The sequence below is a fragment of the Glycine soja genome, chromosome 5 (genome assembly GCF_004193775.1).
Source record: "Glycine soja cultivar W05 chromosome 5, ASM419377v2, whole genome shotgun sequence".
Taxonomy (NCBI): domain Eukaryota; kingdom Viridiplantae; phylum Streptophyta; class Magnoliopsida; order Fabales; family Fabaceae; genus Glycine; species Glycine soja.
Window position 1 is genome coordinate 5,956,395 of NC_041006.1, and position 17,142 is coordinate 5,973,536.

General features: G+C 34.0%; 2 protein-coding genes across 3 annotated transcripts; one reads left to right on the top strand and one right to left on the bottom strand.

Annotated features, from left to right (window-relative positions):
- Positions 1-4,236: 4,236 nt before the first annotated feature.
- Positions 4,237-9,268, top strand: LOC114412197 (putative dual specificity protein phosphatase DSP8). Its single transcript, XM_028376006.1, has 6 exons — positions 4,237-5,023; positions 6,469-6,591; positions 7,371-7,464; positions 7,708-7,790; positions 7,900-7,989; positions 8,314-9,268. The coding sequence occupies exons 1-6, from the start codon at positions 4,829-4,831 to the stop codon at positions 8,713-8,715; spliced, it is 987 nt and encodes a 328-aa protein (XP_028231807.1). The 5' UTR covers positions 4,237-4,828; the 3' UTR covers positions 8,716-9,268.
- Positions 9,269-10,313: 1,045 nt separating this feature from the next.
- On the bottom strand, positions 10,314-17,084 carry LOC114412198 (deSI-like protein At4g17486). Of its 2 annotated transcripts, none has more exons than XM_028376007.1 (5): positions 16,951-17,084; positions 16,345-16,590; positions 11,522-11,809; positions 11,125-11,205; positions 10,314-10,799 (listed from the first exon to the last, which is right to left on the bottom strand). In XM_028376007.1, exons 2-5 carry the CDS (start codon positions 16,496-16,498, stop codon positions 10,651-10,653), a joined length of 672 nt encoding a protein of 223 aa, XP_028231808.1. In that variant the 5' UTR covers positions 16,499-16,590; positions 16,951-17,084; the 3' UTR covers positions 10,314-10,650. The 2 variants fall into 2 exon arrangements, with proteins under 2 accessions (XP_028231808.1, XP_028231809.1); XM_028376008.1 differs by lacking the exon at positions 16,951-17,084 and adding an exon at positions 16,767-16,888.
- Positions 17,085-17,142: the final 58 nt, after the last annotated feature.

A 17,142-nucleotide genomic window follows, 5' to 3' on the forward strand; every position in this document is an offset into this window, starting at 1 on the left:
TGTCCGTCTGAGGTAAGAATATATAACCCACAAGAGAAGAAACTTGACCCGAGGACCATTAGTGGGTATTTCATTGGATATGCCGAAAGGTCTAAAGGTTATAGGTTTTATTGTCCACATCATATTACTAGGATTGTGGAATCAAGAAATGCCAAATTTATTGAAAATGATTTGATCAGTGGGAGTAATCAATTGAGGGACTTAAGTTCTGAAATTGATTATATAGAATCTCAACCTTCCACGTCAAATGAAAGATTGGTTGTAATTCATACCCCTCAAGTTCAAAGGGATGATGAACAACACATGATTGGCATTCCACAAACTGTTGTTGATAATCCAATAGATCAAGTTGATCATTAAATTCATGAAAATGATGAACAACCAGTTGAACAACATGATCCCCAAGAAAATGTTGATGCAACATTAAGGAAGTCTACTAGAGTAAGAAAATCAACTATTCCTAGTGATTATATTGTATATTTGCAAGAATCTGATTATAGTATTGGAGTTGAAAATGATCCTGAAACTTTTGATCAAGCCATGAGTTGTAAAGAGTCAAATTTATGGTATGATGCCATGAAGGATGAGATGAATTCCATGCAGAGTAACAAAGTTTGGAACCTTTTAGAGTTGCCTAATGGGGCAAAGGCCATTGGATGTAAATGGGTCTTTAGGACAAAAAGGGATTCATTAGGCAACATTGAGAGATACAAGGCAAGACTTGTTGCTAAGGAATTTACTCAAAAGGAAGGAATAGATTACAAAGAGACTTTTTCTCCAGTATCTAAGAAAGATTCTCTTCGTATAATCTTGGCATTAGTTGCTCATTTTGACCTTGAGTTGCAACAAATGGATGTGAAAACAACTTTTCTTAATGGTGATTTAGAGGAGGAGGTTTATATGAAACAACCTGAAGGTTTCTCCTCTAATAGTGGTGAGCATTTGGTTTGCAAGCTTAATAAATCTATATATGGTTTAAAACAAGCTTCCCGTCAGTGGTACCTTAAGTTTCATGGGATAATTTCTTCATTTGGTTTTGATGAAAACCCCATGGATCAATGCATATACCACAAGGTCAGTGGGAGTAAAATATGTTTTCTTGTTTTATATGTAGATGATATTTTACTTGCAGCCAACGATCGGGGTTTGCTACATGAGGTGAAACAATTTCCCTCTAAGAATTTTGACATGAAGGATATGGGTGATGCATCTTATGTCATCGACATTAAGATTCATAGAGATAGATCTCGAGGTATTTTGGGTCTATCACAGGAAACCTATATTAACAAAATTCTAGAGAGATTTCGGATGAAAGATAGTTCACCAAGTGTTGCTCCCATTGTGAAGGGTGATAGGTTTAATTTGAATCAATGTCCAAAGAATGACTTTGAGAGGGAACAAATGAAAAACATTCTTTATGCTTCAGTTGTTGGAAGCCTCATGTATGCTCAAGTATGCACAAGGCCTGACATTGCTTTTGCAGTTGGAATGTTAGGAAGATATCAGAGTAATCCAAGTATTGACCACTGGAGAGCTGCTAAGAAAGTGCTGAGGTACCTTCAAGGGACCAAAGATTACATGCTTATGTATAGACAGACAGACAATCTAGATGTGATTGGTTATTCAGACTCAGACTTTGCTGGTTGTGTTGACTCTCGGAGATCAACATCTGGGTACATTTTCATGATGGCTGGTGGAGCTATTTCATGGAGGAGTGTTAAGCAGTCTATGACTGTTACTTCTACCATGGAAGCTGAGTTTGTCTCTTGTTTTGAGGTTACATCACATGGTGTGTGGCTTAAAAGTTTCATTTATGGGCTGAAGATAGTTGATACTATTTCAAGGCCTTTAAGAATTTTTTGCGATAACCCAGCTGCTGTCTTTATGGCTAAGAATAACAAAAGTGGAAGTCGAATTAAGCACATCGACATTAAGTACTTAGCCATTAGAGAAAGAGTAAAAGACAAGAAAGTGGTCATTGAACATATAAGCACTGAGTTGATGATTGCTGATCCTTTAACTAAGGGCATGCCACCGTTTAAATTTAAGGATCATGTAGAAAGAATGAGACTTGGTTACACTTTATGATTGTATACTTATATGTTAAAATTGAAACTTTTATATTATGATATTTTCTCATATTTGGGTGCATATTGATTTATTTGAGAAAAATTATGTTTTGGACCAAGAATAAACATTGGGTTTATTCATTAAGTTTTATTATCGCTTTGAGTATACTGCTTGGGAAATTGAACATATTGTAATACATGGATGATATTACTCGTTATAAGAGGAACTATCACTATGATTCGTATATTCATTTCTTAAGAAGATTGAGCATTAAGTCAAAATGTTTGGACAAGTGGGAGAATGTAATAATTTCTGGTCCTAACATTTTGAAAACGCTTGTCAGTTTTGGAAGCCAAATTGAATGGCTGTTAATGGGTGGTAATGACCACTAATGAATTGTAACAGCCAATAATGAGTAGTAATGACTACTAAATGCATTCTTGATGGTAGAATGCCTATATAAGCATATGAATTTGGTCCCTGAGCTCATCCCTTTTGAATTCAGTCTGATATACCATCTAGAGAAAGAAAGAAAGAGAGCTTGGAAAAACCAAAACAAGAAATTCTTCATGGCAATCGCTGAAGGTATGATTTTGATTTTATTTTCCACATTTTGTTAATAATCTGTGTTTCTTTTGTAGTTTGTAATATCACATGTTAAAGGTTTAGTCTAACATAACAATGATTAATAAAAATCAAAAGAAACGCACCAGTAGACACATCGAACTTCAATACTCTGAAAAATCATTTTTTTCTCTCATATGGAATATAACTGATAGTATCATCCTAAACACAAGAGTTTAACAACAACTTAATCATTTGTTTTATTATTGATAAAATAGTCATACACATTTAAAAGAATAAAATAACCATACTATTATTTTATTACATTTAACGGAACACTTTCTACCACAGGTGACATTTTTCCTTGTCCACCAAAGACCAAATAAAATGAGGTCCACCGTAGCCCAGGCTTGCACAAATTATGTAACTAAATATTTATAACCGTGAGTTTTATGTATATTTGAATTAATTTATTTTAAAATCTTTGATTAAAAGTATTAGACATATATATTTATAATAATCTCATAAAATACAACAAAAAAAATTCGTTTAAATTTATATTTTGAGGGAACATTCGTTTAAAATTAATAATTAAAGGATTCGATGTTGCGTTCTCATAACATTTTTAAATTAAAGTATTACTTCTTCTTTGTTGAGAAATTAAAGTATTCATTCTTAGCTATCACTTCTTTGGACCTCTGCATTAAGATCATTACATTTGAGATTAGTTTGCTCATGCTATTTGTATTATTTTTTAAATATTTAGCAGAAGTAATATAATAAATGAGATATAATATATAAACTTTATTTTATATTTAATATATATATATATACACACACACACAAATCAAATGAAATAAAATATAAGGTTAAAAAAATTAATTATATAAAATGAATAGAACCACATTATTTCATTGTAAACTTAATTTTAGATAATTAATTTTAATTAAAAGTGAGTTTAAAATTAAGTGATTTTATATTAGATTATTTTTTATTGGAAATAAGTTTGTTGAAAAAATTAATATAAATTTTCAACTAACATAAAAGCTACTTAATACTTACCTCGTTTTAGAATTCATTTTAGAATTAAAACCCTCTTTGAAATATATACCTAACACAATCTCCACCCAAAAAAAAATATATATACCTAACACAAAACCAAACACGTTGAAAATAACTAAACTCACTTATTGCAGCAAACGTGAGGCTTAACATATTGCAAATAAAAAATACTATGCCGACAAACACTATTTTAACTAAAACACATTATCTCAATGGGAAAAATAAATAACATAAATATATGTTTGGTTGATATTATTTTATAAAAGTAATTACTTACTTTTTTATTTTAATAAATAAATAAATATGTTATAAAAATAATTTCAAACAAATTCGTGTTAATATGTAAGGAATATTGAAATAACTCTAAAAATTAATTTAAGGCAATCACTAAGAATAGCAAACCTCACCCAAAAGGCCAAGCCCACAAGCGGTGACTTACGTGTCAATCTCTCCGAGACTTTCACCTTACGTGCGTCACAGTCGAGTAACCCAACTTTGCCGCACCCCATTCTCTCTTTTTTTTCCTCTTCATCCATTTTCTTGTATTCGTATCCTTTTACTTTCGGGTGCAGAGTTTGTTGAGCGAAAGAGCCATTTTCTGATTCTACCAAATCTAGGGTTAGGGATTCAATTTACCAACTTCCTCTCTCTCTCTCTCTCTTCCTATTCTTTTCCTTCCTCCGACAAATTTTCCCTCTCTCTCTTTCTCTCTCTTGCAGATTACGATAATCACTTTTCCTCGATCTACCCTTTTCCGAAAGAAACATGGTTTTATTTTCCCGGGAAAATTCTCCTCCCAGTTTTCTCGGCCAACCTTCTGTCCTATATATCATTCCTTCTTCGATTTGTTGTAGAATTCCAATTTCCTAGGTTTTCTCGATCGATCTATTGATCCGCCAATTTCAATTTGGGGTAATTAGATTTTAATTTTTGTTTTCCCGTTTGTTCTGTAAATATTTTCTTGTGATTGTTTTGGTGGTTGTAAATTGTGATAGCTTCGTGGATAGTATACGCGAGGGGTTGTAGGTTGTAAAAAAAAGTGTGGTTCATACGATAGGTAATTTGTTGATTAGGGTTTTTGTAAATATCTGGATATTATTACTGTAATTGTTTTGCGATTTGAAAGTTAGTTATGCATATAGAGGAATTGAAGGGAGGTGAGGTGGTAGAAGGTGGGGAGGAAGGAGGATCGAGGTTTGTGGGTTATGATGCGAAAAGGGTGCTGGTTGGAGCAGGCGCTCGTGCGCTTTTCTATCCAACCCTGTTTTACAATGTCGTTAGGAATAAGATTCAGGCCGAGTTTCGATGGTGGGATAAGGTTGATGAGGTATGATTTCTTGCGCTTCAGCTTGACTATGTATTGAATGATGTTAAGTTGTTTTTTGTGTGTTATGGCACATTGGATTTACAGTTTACATGCAATGCAACAAATTCAGTGTGTGTGGGGGTGGGGTGGGTAGGTGGGTGTGATTATCAACATTACAGAGGGAAGATTGCTTGTGAGTAAAAATGTTGTTCCTTTTTATAGCATTGATTGAATTTGCCTGCTGTGGTTTATCCCTCTATCATGCTATGACTGTATTGAGATGATGATTCAACTCATATGGACTGGAGAACTAAAGAAGGAAGATTATGAAGGATAAAATCTTTCATACAGTTAATTTTTTATGTTTGATGAGTGTATTGATCTCAACATTTGTGGTATGCTCCAATTACTAATTTATGTATTTTATTTAATTTTTTTCCTATCCAAATAGCTTTTTTTAAAGAAAAAATTAAAATTGGTTCACTGTTGACCAAAGGCTTTAACTGCCAGATCCGACCTGTTCCAGTTTGGAACAGTAGTTACTGGTTTATAGAATTGAAAGGAATTTCTCAAGATGAGAGGATTTGAAAATCCCCCATTACCAATCTTAAATATATCAAAAGGTGCTGGATGAATTTAATTCTTTACTTAATACAGTTGTAAATGAAATGAATTCTTCTAGTTTTGGAATTTTCTAACATGCAGTAAGTAAAATGGGATTTATTTGGGTTTCAAATGGAAAAACAATTCTAATTTGCACCGTAGGTAATTGAACTACTACCTCTAAATGAATTGGCTTCTTATGTTAATACTATAATTTCCAAATAAGTTTCCCAAACAAACTCATTTGTAAATGAAATGGATTTTTTTTTTATTTTGAAATTCTTAATTTTCTTACTTGGGTTTCAAATGGAAAAGGCAATTATAATTTGCACCTAGGAAATTTGTCTGCTAAATCAGTATGTATTGATTTCTGTTTTCTGATTCAAAAGCTGGCATGTTATTTTTTACCTTTTGGCTGGTTGTTATTATCTCTGAGAATTTGACCTTTAATAATAGCCCAATGGTGTCATAAGATTCATGTAGCCAACCTGACCTAGTATGTTAAGACTTCGGTTGTCGTTGCTTGTTGTTACCATTAACATTGCTCTGTGTGATTTTCTAATAATTTATTTTTATTTATTAAAATCAACAAGGGACACATACCATACTTTTGGTACAATTTGTTATTATCATCTGTTTCTCACCCATGTGTCCTCACATGGTTGTTTTCTGCTTCTGATAACATCTCCATTTGTGGGGTCGGGCTGTTGTGGTTTACAGGATTACTTTGATATATAAACTTTTCTTAATTCACTGTATATGTAATCTGAGATGACATTTGTAACTTGGCTGCATAAGAAAATTGTCTTATGTTGTTTGTGGGACACAAGGTTGCTCCTAAATCTGATGCACTTAATTTTCAGTTCATATTGTTAGGTGCTGTTCCATTTCCTATTGATGTTCCCCGCTTAAAGGAGCTTGGTGTCCGTGGGGTCATCACATTGAATGAATCATATGAGACTTTGGTTCCAACGACATTATATTATGTGAGTATTTTCTTAATTTCTGTTTACTTGTTATCAGTGGGTTGGCTTTTATTATTGTTTTGCACCTGCTTTTCTAGATGAATCCTTTTGATTTTTGACTACTAGACTTTTATATAAGAATATAAGAATGATGTTGAATATAACTTGTGAAATTTGGGAGTTAAGTTGAAATTTATGCCCCTTCTGGCCTTGTGTGTATGAAGAGAGTTGCTTTGTTGCAGTGACTGGCTAGTTTCTGTTAGTCATGTTTTCTTGTCATAAAATTTTGATTATGATTAATTTGCTTTGGTGGCTGTGCAACTTCCAGGAAGTATTTAAACTTTGACTGTGAAATAGTTTAGGCTAATAAACTGCAAGGCTTCTTATGAATCATAAAATCAAGGGAACATTGTTACTGTTAACTATACCCATGCATTTTGTTGTTTAGTGCTTGCTTGTATATCTGATGTAAGTGTAACATCTTGGTTCTTGGTTTTTATAATGACAAGAAATAACATTTTTATGAGTGGGATTAATATTATTTCGAAAAGATTAGTACTGTGAATTGTGCTGTGCGTGTGTGCATGTTCTGGTATGCACTTCTGCTTCAGGAAAACTGGGGTGAACAACACTATCTGTACAGCATAATAGTAACACTGGGTTTCTCTAGTTCTTTGTGAATATTTGTGTTCCATAGGCATTTTAGAATATCTTAATTACATTGGGTTATTATAGCATCCTGACTGTTTTCATGACTTCAAAACATGCTCAATTTCCTCTTAATTTGTTAAATTTGGCAGGCTCATGGAATTGATCATCTGGTGATTCCTACTAGAGATTACTGTTTTGCTCCTTCATTGAATGACATTTTCCGTGCTGTGGATTTCATACATGGTGAGTATTACAAAAATTGGTTAACTATAATGGTATCCAACTGGTTAGTGGCATATACAAGTTTCTTCGTGGTACAAAATTGACTGTTCTTTTTAAACTAATTGTAATATTTTGCATAGAGTGGCCAACAGAATGGGAGCATCATGAATTAATGTCAGCAAATTGGCATGTAACATTGTTTCTTGACTTATTACACTTATTTGAAGTTATTTTGACTTTTTCCATTTATGTTTTTTTATGAAGAAAATGCATTGTCTGGACGAACTACATATGTCCATTGCAAAGCTGGACGTGGTCGTAGCACGACTATTGTTATTTGTTATCTGGTTGGTGCCTCAATTTAAAAACAAGGGTAGAAAAGATCAAAATAGAAAAAGAAGAGAGGTTGGTACTGTGATTGGGTAGATTGTTCTTATGTTTCGGGCTTTTTTGTAGGTGCACCACAAAATGATGACACCTGATGCTGCATATTCTTATGTGAAATCAATTCGACCAAGGGTGCTTCTAGCTTCCTCTCAGTGGCAAGTAAGTGTGCAGTTTATCTTTCGGTTATTGTCATTGTTAATTTTGAAGTTTTACAGACTTCACTTGTATCTTCAATTTACATAACATGTTTTGGGGTAAGTTTATCTATAAAAATGTGAAATAGAATTTTATATTTTCAATGATTTTGAGCTTTCTGTGAAAGTGTGAATGCTTTTGAATAGCATTGCCTTAACTTTCAAAAGTTGAATCTCGTTCAATTTTAATTTCTTGATCCAATTTTTGGACCAAAAATTTCTCGATTTGTGTTACAAAAATGATTAATAGTAATTGTTGATCCTCATAATTTAATTGTTGCAATTTCAGGCTGTCCAAGAATACTACTACCATCTTATGGTGAGGAGGACCGTTGGATGTGCTCCTACAGCCAATCTATTTGTAAAAACTTCTCAGGTGGCAGCAGGTTCACGAGATCTTGTGATGTTTGATGACAATTCTGTAGTCATGGTAACAGAGTCAGATCTAGAAGGTTACAACCCAAGTAGTCAATCAGGAGCCATGGCAAGTGAAATATGGGCAGATTTAAGTGTTGTATACCGTGTACGAGTTGCTGGACAGGCAGCACTGGCGAGAATATCATGCCTTTGGCTGCGATATGGTACTACCGACCAGAAGATTTCTACGGAGAAACTGAGCAGCAGGGAAAGCAGTTGCTCAATCAGGGCTAATCACTTGGGAGAAATTAGTGTTGATATCCACGTGTACTGAAAAAGCACGTTAAGTTGCCTACAAGTCGTGTTTTTCATTTTCTGCCCAATAATCGTACATATTTGGCGTGCCTGAATCTATAACTCGTTTTCCTCTGTATATTCTGCTGTTTTCTCATTTGAGTTCAAATGATGAGTGTTGTTCGGGTCAGTCCATCAATGTGTCTCATTTATGTTAATATTGATCTAATGATTATGACAGGGCAATAGTTTCAAATGTGGAGAAAGTCTCATCGTTGCAAACTTATCTTGCGATGGATGCAGTCCTACACACTGCTGATTCGAGAAGAAAAGAGTGGGGGTTGGAATGTTCTGAGCCAATGAAATTTTTACATGTGTGGGAATCTCTAACTTAGTTTAATGACTACCATTGCCCAATCCTAAGATAAGATAGTATATGTATAATTAGCCCCCTCTAAAAGAAATCCTGCCCCGTACGTTTTAATTAAAAATTGACATTGTATAACTTTCCTCAGTTTAAGCATGGAATTTTGCACATGGTGACATGCAACCATCAATGTATAGGTTAATAAAAAAAATTCTTCCCCCCAGGCCATTCCTGCGTTTTAGCCCTCATTTTATCTTGTTTATTCATTGATATAGTTTTGGGGATTCCTTTTTCTTATCCATGCCTATTTATTAAACACTTTATGATAATGATCAAGGCAACAAATGACAATTATACTGAGTAGTTGTATGATTCTTACTTGGTTGGAGACAACTTGGTTTGCGGTGTTTGAATCAAGATTAACGTTACGTTTAAATGGAATCTATAAAGTGGAATGATTCTCATTCTATCTTTTTCTAATGAGCATCATAATGTAACTTACCTTACATTCTATCTCTTACCATCAATCTAAACATACGTTATCGGTTGGTTACATCTTCTGTATCATAGTTTTTCTCGGATAATTTCAGATGGCCTTCCGGAACACTAATGAAGTAGATAACGTCGACATTCTACGGTTTGTTGAGGTGCTTATTCTCATTAAAAATGGTGGCTATTGTTTTCTACACCATCAATGTAATGTATCATGTATGACTTTGAATGCATGCTAGCAAATATCAAGCATTGTTTGTTATGCATTTATCAATATACCGATTCATTTCCCATAATGCACCAAACTCTTCAACTACGAATTGTTTTGCACTTCTTATGGTATATTTCCCCCTAGATCGTTTTATTTAGTAAAAGTAATCTGTGAACACTGATGGTGTTTCTTACAAGTGAATTGCCACTGTCACGTTTGAGTTACAATATTAACAGTGCAGTAGGTTTGTTGAAAACTAAGAACAAATAAGGCTTAAATATGTTGTCCCTCAAATTTAGGGGTTCGGCTTTTTTTAGTCTCTCCAATTAAAAGTTGTTCTTTTAGTCTTTAAATTTTGAAAATGTTTTTTTAATCCTCTTAAATTAAAAAACTGTCACAAATTATACATTTAACCTGTCAAAAATCAAAAGACTAAAAATATTTCACAAATTTAAAAGACAAAATATTTTTAAATTTAAAGGACTAAAAACATATTTAAGTCAACAAAATAATAATTTTTCCCTAAAATAATCCTTTTTAACCAATACAAAAAGCAACCAAGGGAAACTGATGCAGTATAATCTTAAAAATAGAGAATATGGCGAATTTTACATGGAACAGTTATTTTTGGAGCGTATTTGTCCAGTACTTAATGACACCCATCATCCATCAAATATCACTACACACAATGAGATTAACGGTATGGCTGAACATTTTTGTTTGTACCTTAATATTACATCTACAAGACAGCCACTCCATTTTGAAACATACAGGACCACATAAACAGACTATCGTCTTTGTAATACATAACATGGCTGTTGAGAAAGCTTGTTACATCTTGAAAGCTAATATCACACATACAGTAAAAGGAAGAAAGAATAAGAATGGCAAGTAATTAATGAAAATCATAGGAGGTCTCGTGCTAGAGTCATTGGTTTTTCCTTTATAATGGTGAGTTCACCGCCACTTGGTGTAGTTAGCAGATGGTGATTGGAATCCTCGTCTTCACTCTCATCTGAATCCGAGAGGCCATCAGATTCCAGTCCTTCATCGTCTGCAATTGACATATGTTTAGAACCTTACCCTCGTGGGTTGATTAACCAAACTGCTTTATAATGTCAAATGTTTTGTCTAGATATGGTATTGACAAAAGAATAGGCCACTCCAACTTTTTCTGGTTTTCATGAATCACATAGGAGTGCACTTTTTGTTTTTCATTTTTTGTTAGAAAGTAATAAAATGTACTTACATATAGAAAAGATAGTAGATATGTAAAATGCTATGTGCCAGCCATAATAGATATTTACCACTAATAAAATTAATCTAAAAGACGCCATAAAGTGTAAAACAAGGCTAATACTGTTGTCTTCATATCTTACCAGAAAGTGCAAGATGTTCAGGGAGATGTCTAACAGCAGCAACCTGAAGGCTTTCTGGCAGAAGACAATTGCAGAAAGAACCTGAAATTCCAAATGGGATGTGGTCATATCACAACTACACTAGTTGATGCATGTGTTCAGAAAATCAATGGTCAGTTGTAAGCAACTGTGATTACTCGCTCTCACTTCCCATCAGCCTTTGAGACTTATTTCCACAATAATATAAAAATTTATTTTTCACATTCATGGCAGCATATCATTTAAAACATGAACAAGGGAGTAGGGACACAACGGAACGGAACATAGTTATGCACATTACACGGGCAAGTTGAATTCATAGTAAAGACAAAATACAGCTTATCTGGTATCAGAATAATCAAGCAAAGAGAATCCTCACCAACACGAGCCAGCCGATTTACCCATGCAGGAATAGGCTTTCCAGTTAGCTGTTGGCAAACTTCATCAGTAAAATGGTTGCAATTCTTAGCAATCAGATGGTAGCTGTCTCCATGAAATTTTACAGAAAGGCGCTCCATGAAAGAACGAAATTCTGAATAAGACATATCATTCCTGCCTAACAATACTGAACATCTGAAGATGAAGCCAGGACAGCTTCTGGGTTCGACCTCAAATATACCACTTGTTGGGTATTCATGTGCTCCAAAGCCATATTCCATACCATGCACTGTTCATGAAAACAATAAGCTAAAGTCAGTTCATGATGTTGCAATTAGTAACAATATCCAAAACTTTTAAACCAGAAATGAGATTTCTGTCAAAAACAAATGTCAGAGCAAATGTTGAATTGGATTTGGTGAAGAGGAACTCAACTAATGACTTGAACACAAACATTAAATAAGCCCCCAAGTTGGACCTGCTAAGCATAATTTATGATAGCCCCCAGAATATTCGACGCATCCTTTGGTTATACTCTAATTTATTACTACTGAAGCTCAATATGGGCATGTGGGATTTTCTTTTACAACATTTCACTTTAATAAACTAACAAAACAAATAATCACCATCCAAATATGGTAAATTTTGATGATAAATATATAGAATCAAAAGCAGTGCAGTGAATTTCAAACAGTATTATCCAAGTAAGTTGCTTCTTTTACTGGGAGCGTATTGCTTAGGAAGAAAAAGATAAAAACTAAAATTATTTTGGAATAACAAAATGAGCCACTACAAAAATGTAGTAACAAAATGGTTTATGGCTGCAGCAAAACACTCAAATGAATAAAAAAATTGATGAATAACAAATACTAAGTTAAATAAAAACCCTAAAACTAGTTTGTCGGAGCTATTGTTATTCAGAACTCACAAATATAAGCCAACCATCCAGGACTTGATAGCACAAGATGCATACTAGTAGCTAGGGCTGTGCAAAATAATCCAAATATATAAAATCAATCCATATCCAATTCAATCTAATCCACTTTATATCCATTTAAATGGTTTGGTTTATATCCAAATCCAATTTTTTGGATTTTAAATCCAATCCAATTAATTGGATATGGATTGAATATTTGTTTGGATTTTCAAATCCAATACAATTTTTGGGATGATGATTGCTAGATTTTTTTGGCTAACTTTGGTAGGAATTATTTTTTGGTCGATCTTGCCAAGAGTTATTTTGGACAACATCAACTGATGATGTTTTTAAACCATCATCGGTTGAAACTATTTTTTGGTTAACGTCAATAAGGGTTTTTTCAGCCAACATTGGTCGAGATTATTTTTTGGTTAACATCAGTTAGGGTTTTCTTTTGTGATGTCTGTCAAGATTATTTTTTGGTCGACGTCAGGTAGGTTTTTCAACCGATATCGGTCATGATTTTTTTGGTCAACATCAGACGACTTTTTTTTGCCGACGTTGGCTTGGAATTTTTTGGCCGACATCAACCGAAAAACATCATCGACTAACATTGGTAAAAAAAACTCGCTAACGTTGGCCAAAATATTCCCCCAATTAACGCCGATAAAAAAAATCCTAGTTGATGTCAACAAAAAATATCGTTAGTCAGCACTGGCCAAAAGAAATAGTCATGGTCAATGTTGGCAAACAAAACCTAGCTGACACCAACAAAAAAATAGTTTCAACTAGCGTCAACAAAAAAACCTAGCCAACGTTGACCAAAGTATAGTATCGGCTGATGTTGGCCAAAAAATATCGATGTTCGTCATCGGCCAAAAAAATCGTACCGATGCTAGCAAAAAAACCCTAACGTTGACAAAAAAACCAATCACGATAACCGCTGATCGAAAACCCCTACTCGATGTCGGCCAAAAAATATTACTGACCGACATTGACTAAAAACCTTAGTCGACCTCGACCATAAAATAACCCTACTAAGATCAATCAAAAACATCCTTGACTGACGTCTACCAAAAATGCATTGACCGACGTCAGTCAAAAAAAATTCCTGGTTGAAGTTGGTCTAAAAATGTCTGGGCCGATGTCAGCCCAAATTGCCCTAGTTGAGATAGGCTGAAACCAAGATCGATTGAAAATAGTCTTGACCAAGATCGGTTGAAAATAACTCTTAAATGAACAAGTGCTAAGTTTTCACTTTTTAGCGTTTAATTACTAAAATTTGTAAAAAAAAAATCCTTATAACATTTAAGTGGATATAAATTGGATATGACCAAATCCATATCCACTTAAATGGATTGGATCTTGAATCCAAATTGTTTTAAAAAAAATATGAATATAGATTTAAGATCCAATCCATTTAAGTAGATATGGATTGGATATGGATTAGATTCTTAAAAATTCAATCAATGCCCACCCCTACCAGCAGCAACGCAATATAGTGCAACGGTAAAAATTCTAGAATCTCAGACAAGAGCAATAGAAATGAAAGTTTCCATGTAATTAAAAACTTTAGTTTATTTAAATTGATAATTAAAGGCTCAAAGTGAAGGAATCAAAGATGAAAGATATTGCATGGGTTATGACCCAAATGTAGCAAGCACACAAGGTTGCCATATCATTGATTAGCTTAAGACAACATAGAGGTGGGATGAAGGGTCACACTGACAATAATTAAAACAACTCACAAGAGACCATATAAAGATATGCCTAAAATAACCATTATCTTTCTTAAAACAATCTCAGCAGTGTATATATCTAAAAGATTTGTATCCGACTAGAGTGAGAAAGGAGTTATTGTTGAAGTACAAGTGTGAAGTAAAGTCCCATGTAGGAATTGGAAGATTGAACACCATATAAGTGAAGGAAAGATCCATAAACCTAAACTGTAAGGTTTTGGATTAAAGTATGGTGTTAGATTCACTTATATGGTTGTTCATGGCCCATTGGTGTAAATCTTTCCGATATTTACCCCCTTAATTTTCCAACAATTGGTATCAAAGCCTGATTTGACTTAGTGATCGGCTCGGATGAGTAAGATGGCGGTAGTAGATCCTTGGCCTGGGGATTCTTTGTATCGAAAGTCTTTCTGGTAATGGGTCTAGGCGACGTGTCCTATGGATGGAGTGGTGGAATAAGTATCTAGAGCATGTGGGCTCTAATGACCACCATGAAAAACACTAGTGGATAAAAATGACTTCCTATTGAAGTATAAGTATGAGATGAAGTCTCATATCGTGTAGGAATGAAAAGGTTGAACACCATATGAGTAAAGGAAAGATCCATAAACTTGAACTTTAAAATTTTGGGTTAAGGTGAACTGTTAGGTTCACTTATATCATTGTTCACATCTCATTGGTATAAATCTCTCCGGTATTTATTCCCTCGATTTCCGAACAATTACTTAATCACCAGGTATAAGCATCACAACCTTAACTAGAACTTCTAGAAGCATGATCACAAAAAACAAAAATAATGAAGCATTATTGCATTTTAAAATCTCAATGTCACTCGACTCTCGAGATAGAACTAATTCATTAACCATGAATGGAGAAACCATAGTTCTTCAATGACAAAACATATATAGATCTTTTGGCAAGACAATAGATTTCATTAGATGAGGAAGAACTTGTAATCACATATGCATGTATGCACGTGTTTAAAGCCTTTACCATGATGCAATGGTATATACCCAAAATGACACATCAATGCTCAAGCTCAACAGAATGCTACGTTTGATTGTCAAAATGTACTACTGAGTTACCCTTTGAATCATAAAATCAGAGCATTAAACTGCATTAAGAACATAATTTATCCCAAAATCTAACATATCACGAAGCATAAATGGGAGTTTTTCTCAAGAGCATCATGGGAAAAAAAAGAGAAGGCAAAAAAAGATAGAAAAGAGAAAAGGTAGAGCAGAAAAAGGAGACACTGTAAAGGGAAAGGCAAAATAGTAACTCAATCATTAAAAACAAGGAGCCAAAGTGCCAAACAAACTATTTCCTACTATAGTAATCCAAATATATTTAAGAGTTTTTAGGAATGAAATGTCAAACCTTAGATCCAATAGGTATATTAATCCATAATAAAGGCCCAAATAATTACACTTGAAGTTTAAAATAATAGAAAACCATATCTTAATTCCCACATTACCAGATGCAAAAAAAAAAGAGTAAAGTCCCACCCTTCAGGAAATCTAGAGTCATATGCAACAACAATTTTGTACTAACTTTACCATCCCAATTTAATGCACTTGCATATTGGTTATGTACTTCAGTCATGTTTGATATGAAGTGTTATCATGAATGGGAAGTTCCTACTAGCCAAATAATATTCAAAGCAGAATCCCATATACCAACCATTATAATGAATGTCTCCTATTTTAACCATCATGCAGCATTTTCTAAAGGCATATCACTACAAGCAGCAACAAGAACAACAAAGCTTAATCCTACTATGTGAGGTGGGCTACATGGACCATTCGGCTAAGTTAAAAACTAAAGCTGTTACCGATCAAAAACTAATACAAGAAACCTAAACCGATGAATGAGAGGACAACCTACTGTCAAGTAATGCATTCACATGTCTTTCTTCTTGGTTGATCAATACACACAGCAACTTGATTCACACTGCGGATTATAATCAGCTCCTATTCAACTACCAGTTCAGTTTTTCTATTCTCTACCACTGTTCAATAATCAAAATGTCGCGCCATAACATCATTTTGCAATCCCAAAACAACTTGCAAAATTTAATTCTCTCATCACAAGCTGAACTCAAAATTAAAACTTGACAGTGGAGGAAGTACAATACAATACGATACAAGGATCACAGAAACAAACCTTCTATGCCCGAATGAAAGATTCCAACCCCAAAGGCGTAAAGATAATTGTTGGCAGGTGTAAGATCATACACATTGAGATACACCAGAGAACCATTCTCTCTCAAGCTATTTTGCACCCTTTCCAACCTCGAGCTCAAGGGGAACTCGGGCATTGTGTATGATTTCCTCCCTTACTCCTCCCCCAATTCTCCAATTATATTCCCAGCATTACAATTCCATCCTTCTTCGCCTCAAAAACAGAAGCCTATGAAATTGCCACAAAAAGAAAATATTATCTTTTTTAAATGCGCAAGAAAACCCTTTTACAAAAATTAACATACAACAAAAGGGCAGGGAAAAAATTGATTTTTTTTCATCAGGGTTTTGTCTAAAAAATTGGAAAGATGGAAAAAGAAAGAGGAGCTTGGTTGAAATCCTTGCCTTTATCAGACAAAGAAAATGCAGGTAAGGTTCAGAGTTCGTGTGATTGAATTGTTATTATGTTAAGGAAAAAAATGGGAAAGGCATAAATCTGAAGAATAGAGAGCGTAGATCCCAAAAATGAAAAAAAAAAAAAAGTGGAATGAGCGCATATGGGGAATGAAAGAAAAAAAGAGAAACTTACAAAAGAAGAAGAGGGAGGAAAGTGGAGGGAAGGGAGGGTAGAGCTTGAAAAATCAACAACAAATTGGAGAAGAAATGTGAGGTAGCAAGTACTTAACCATGAAGCCTAAATTAAAAAAGTTAAATTAGAGAGGCTTGCCTTGGCCGCCAAAGCAGGGAAACAAGTAAGTAATTTTTTGGAGGTATTTTTAAA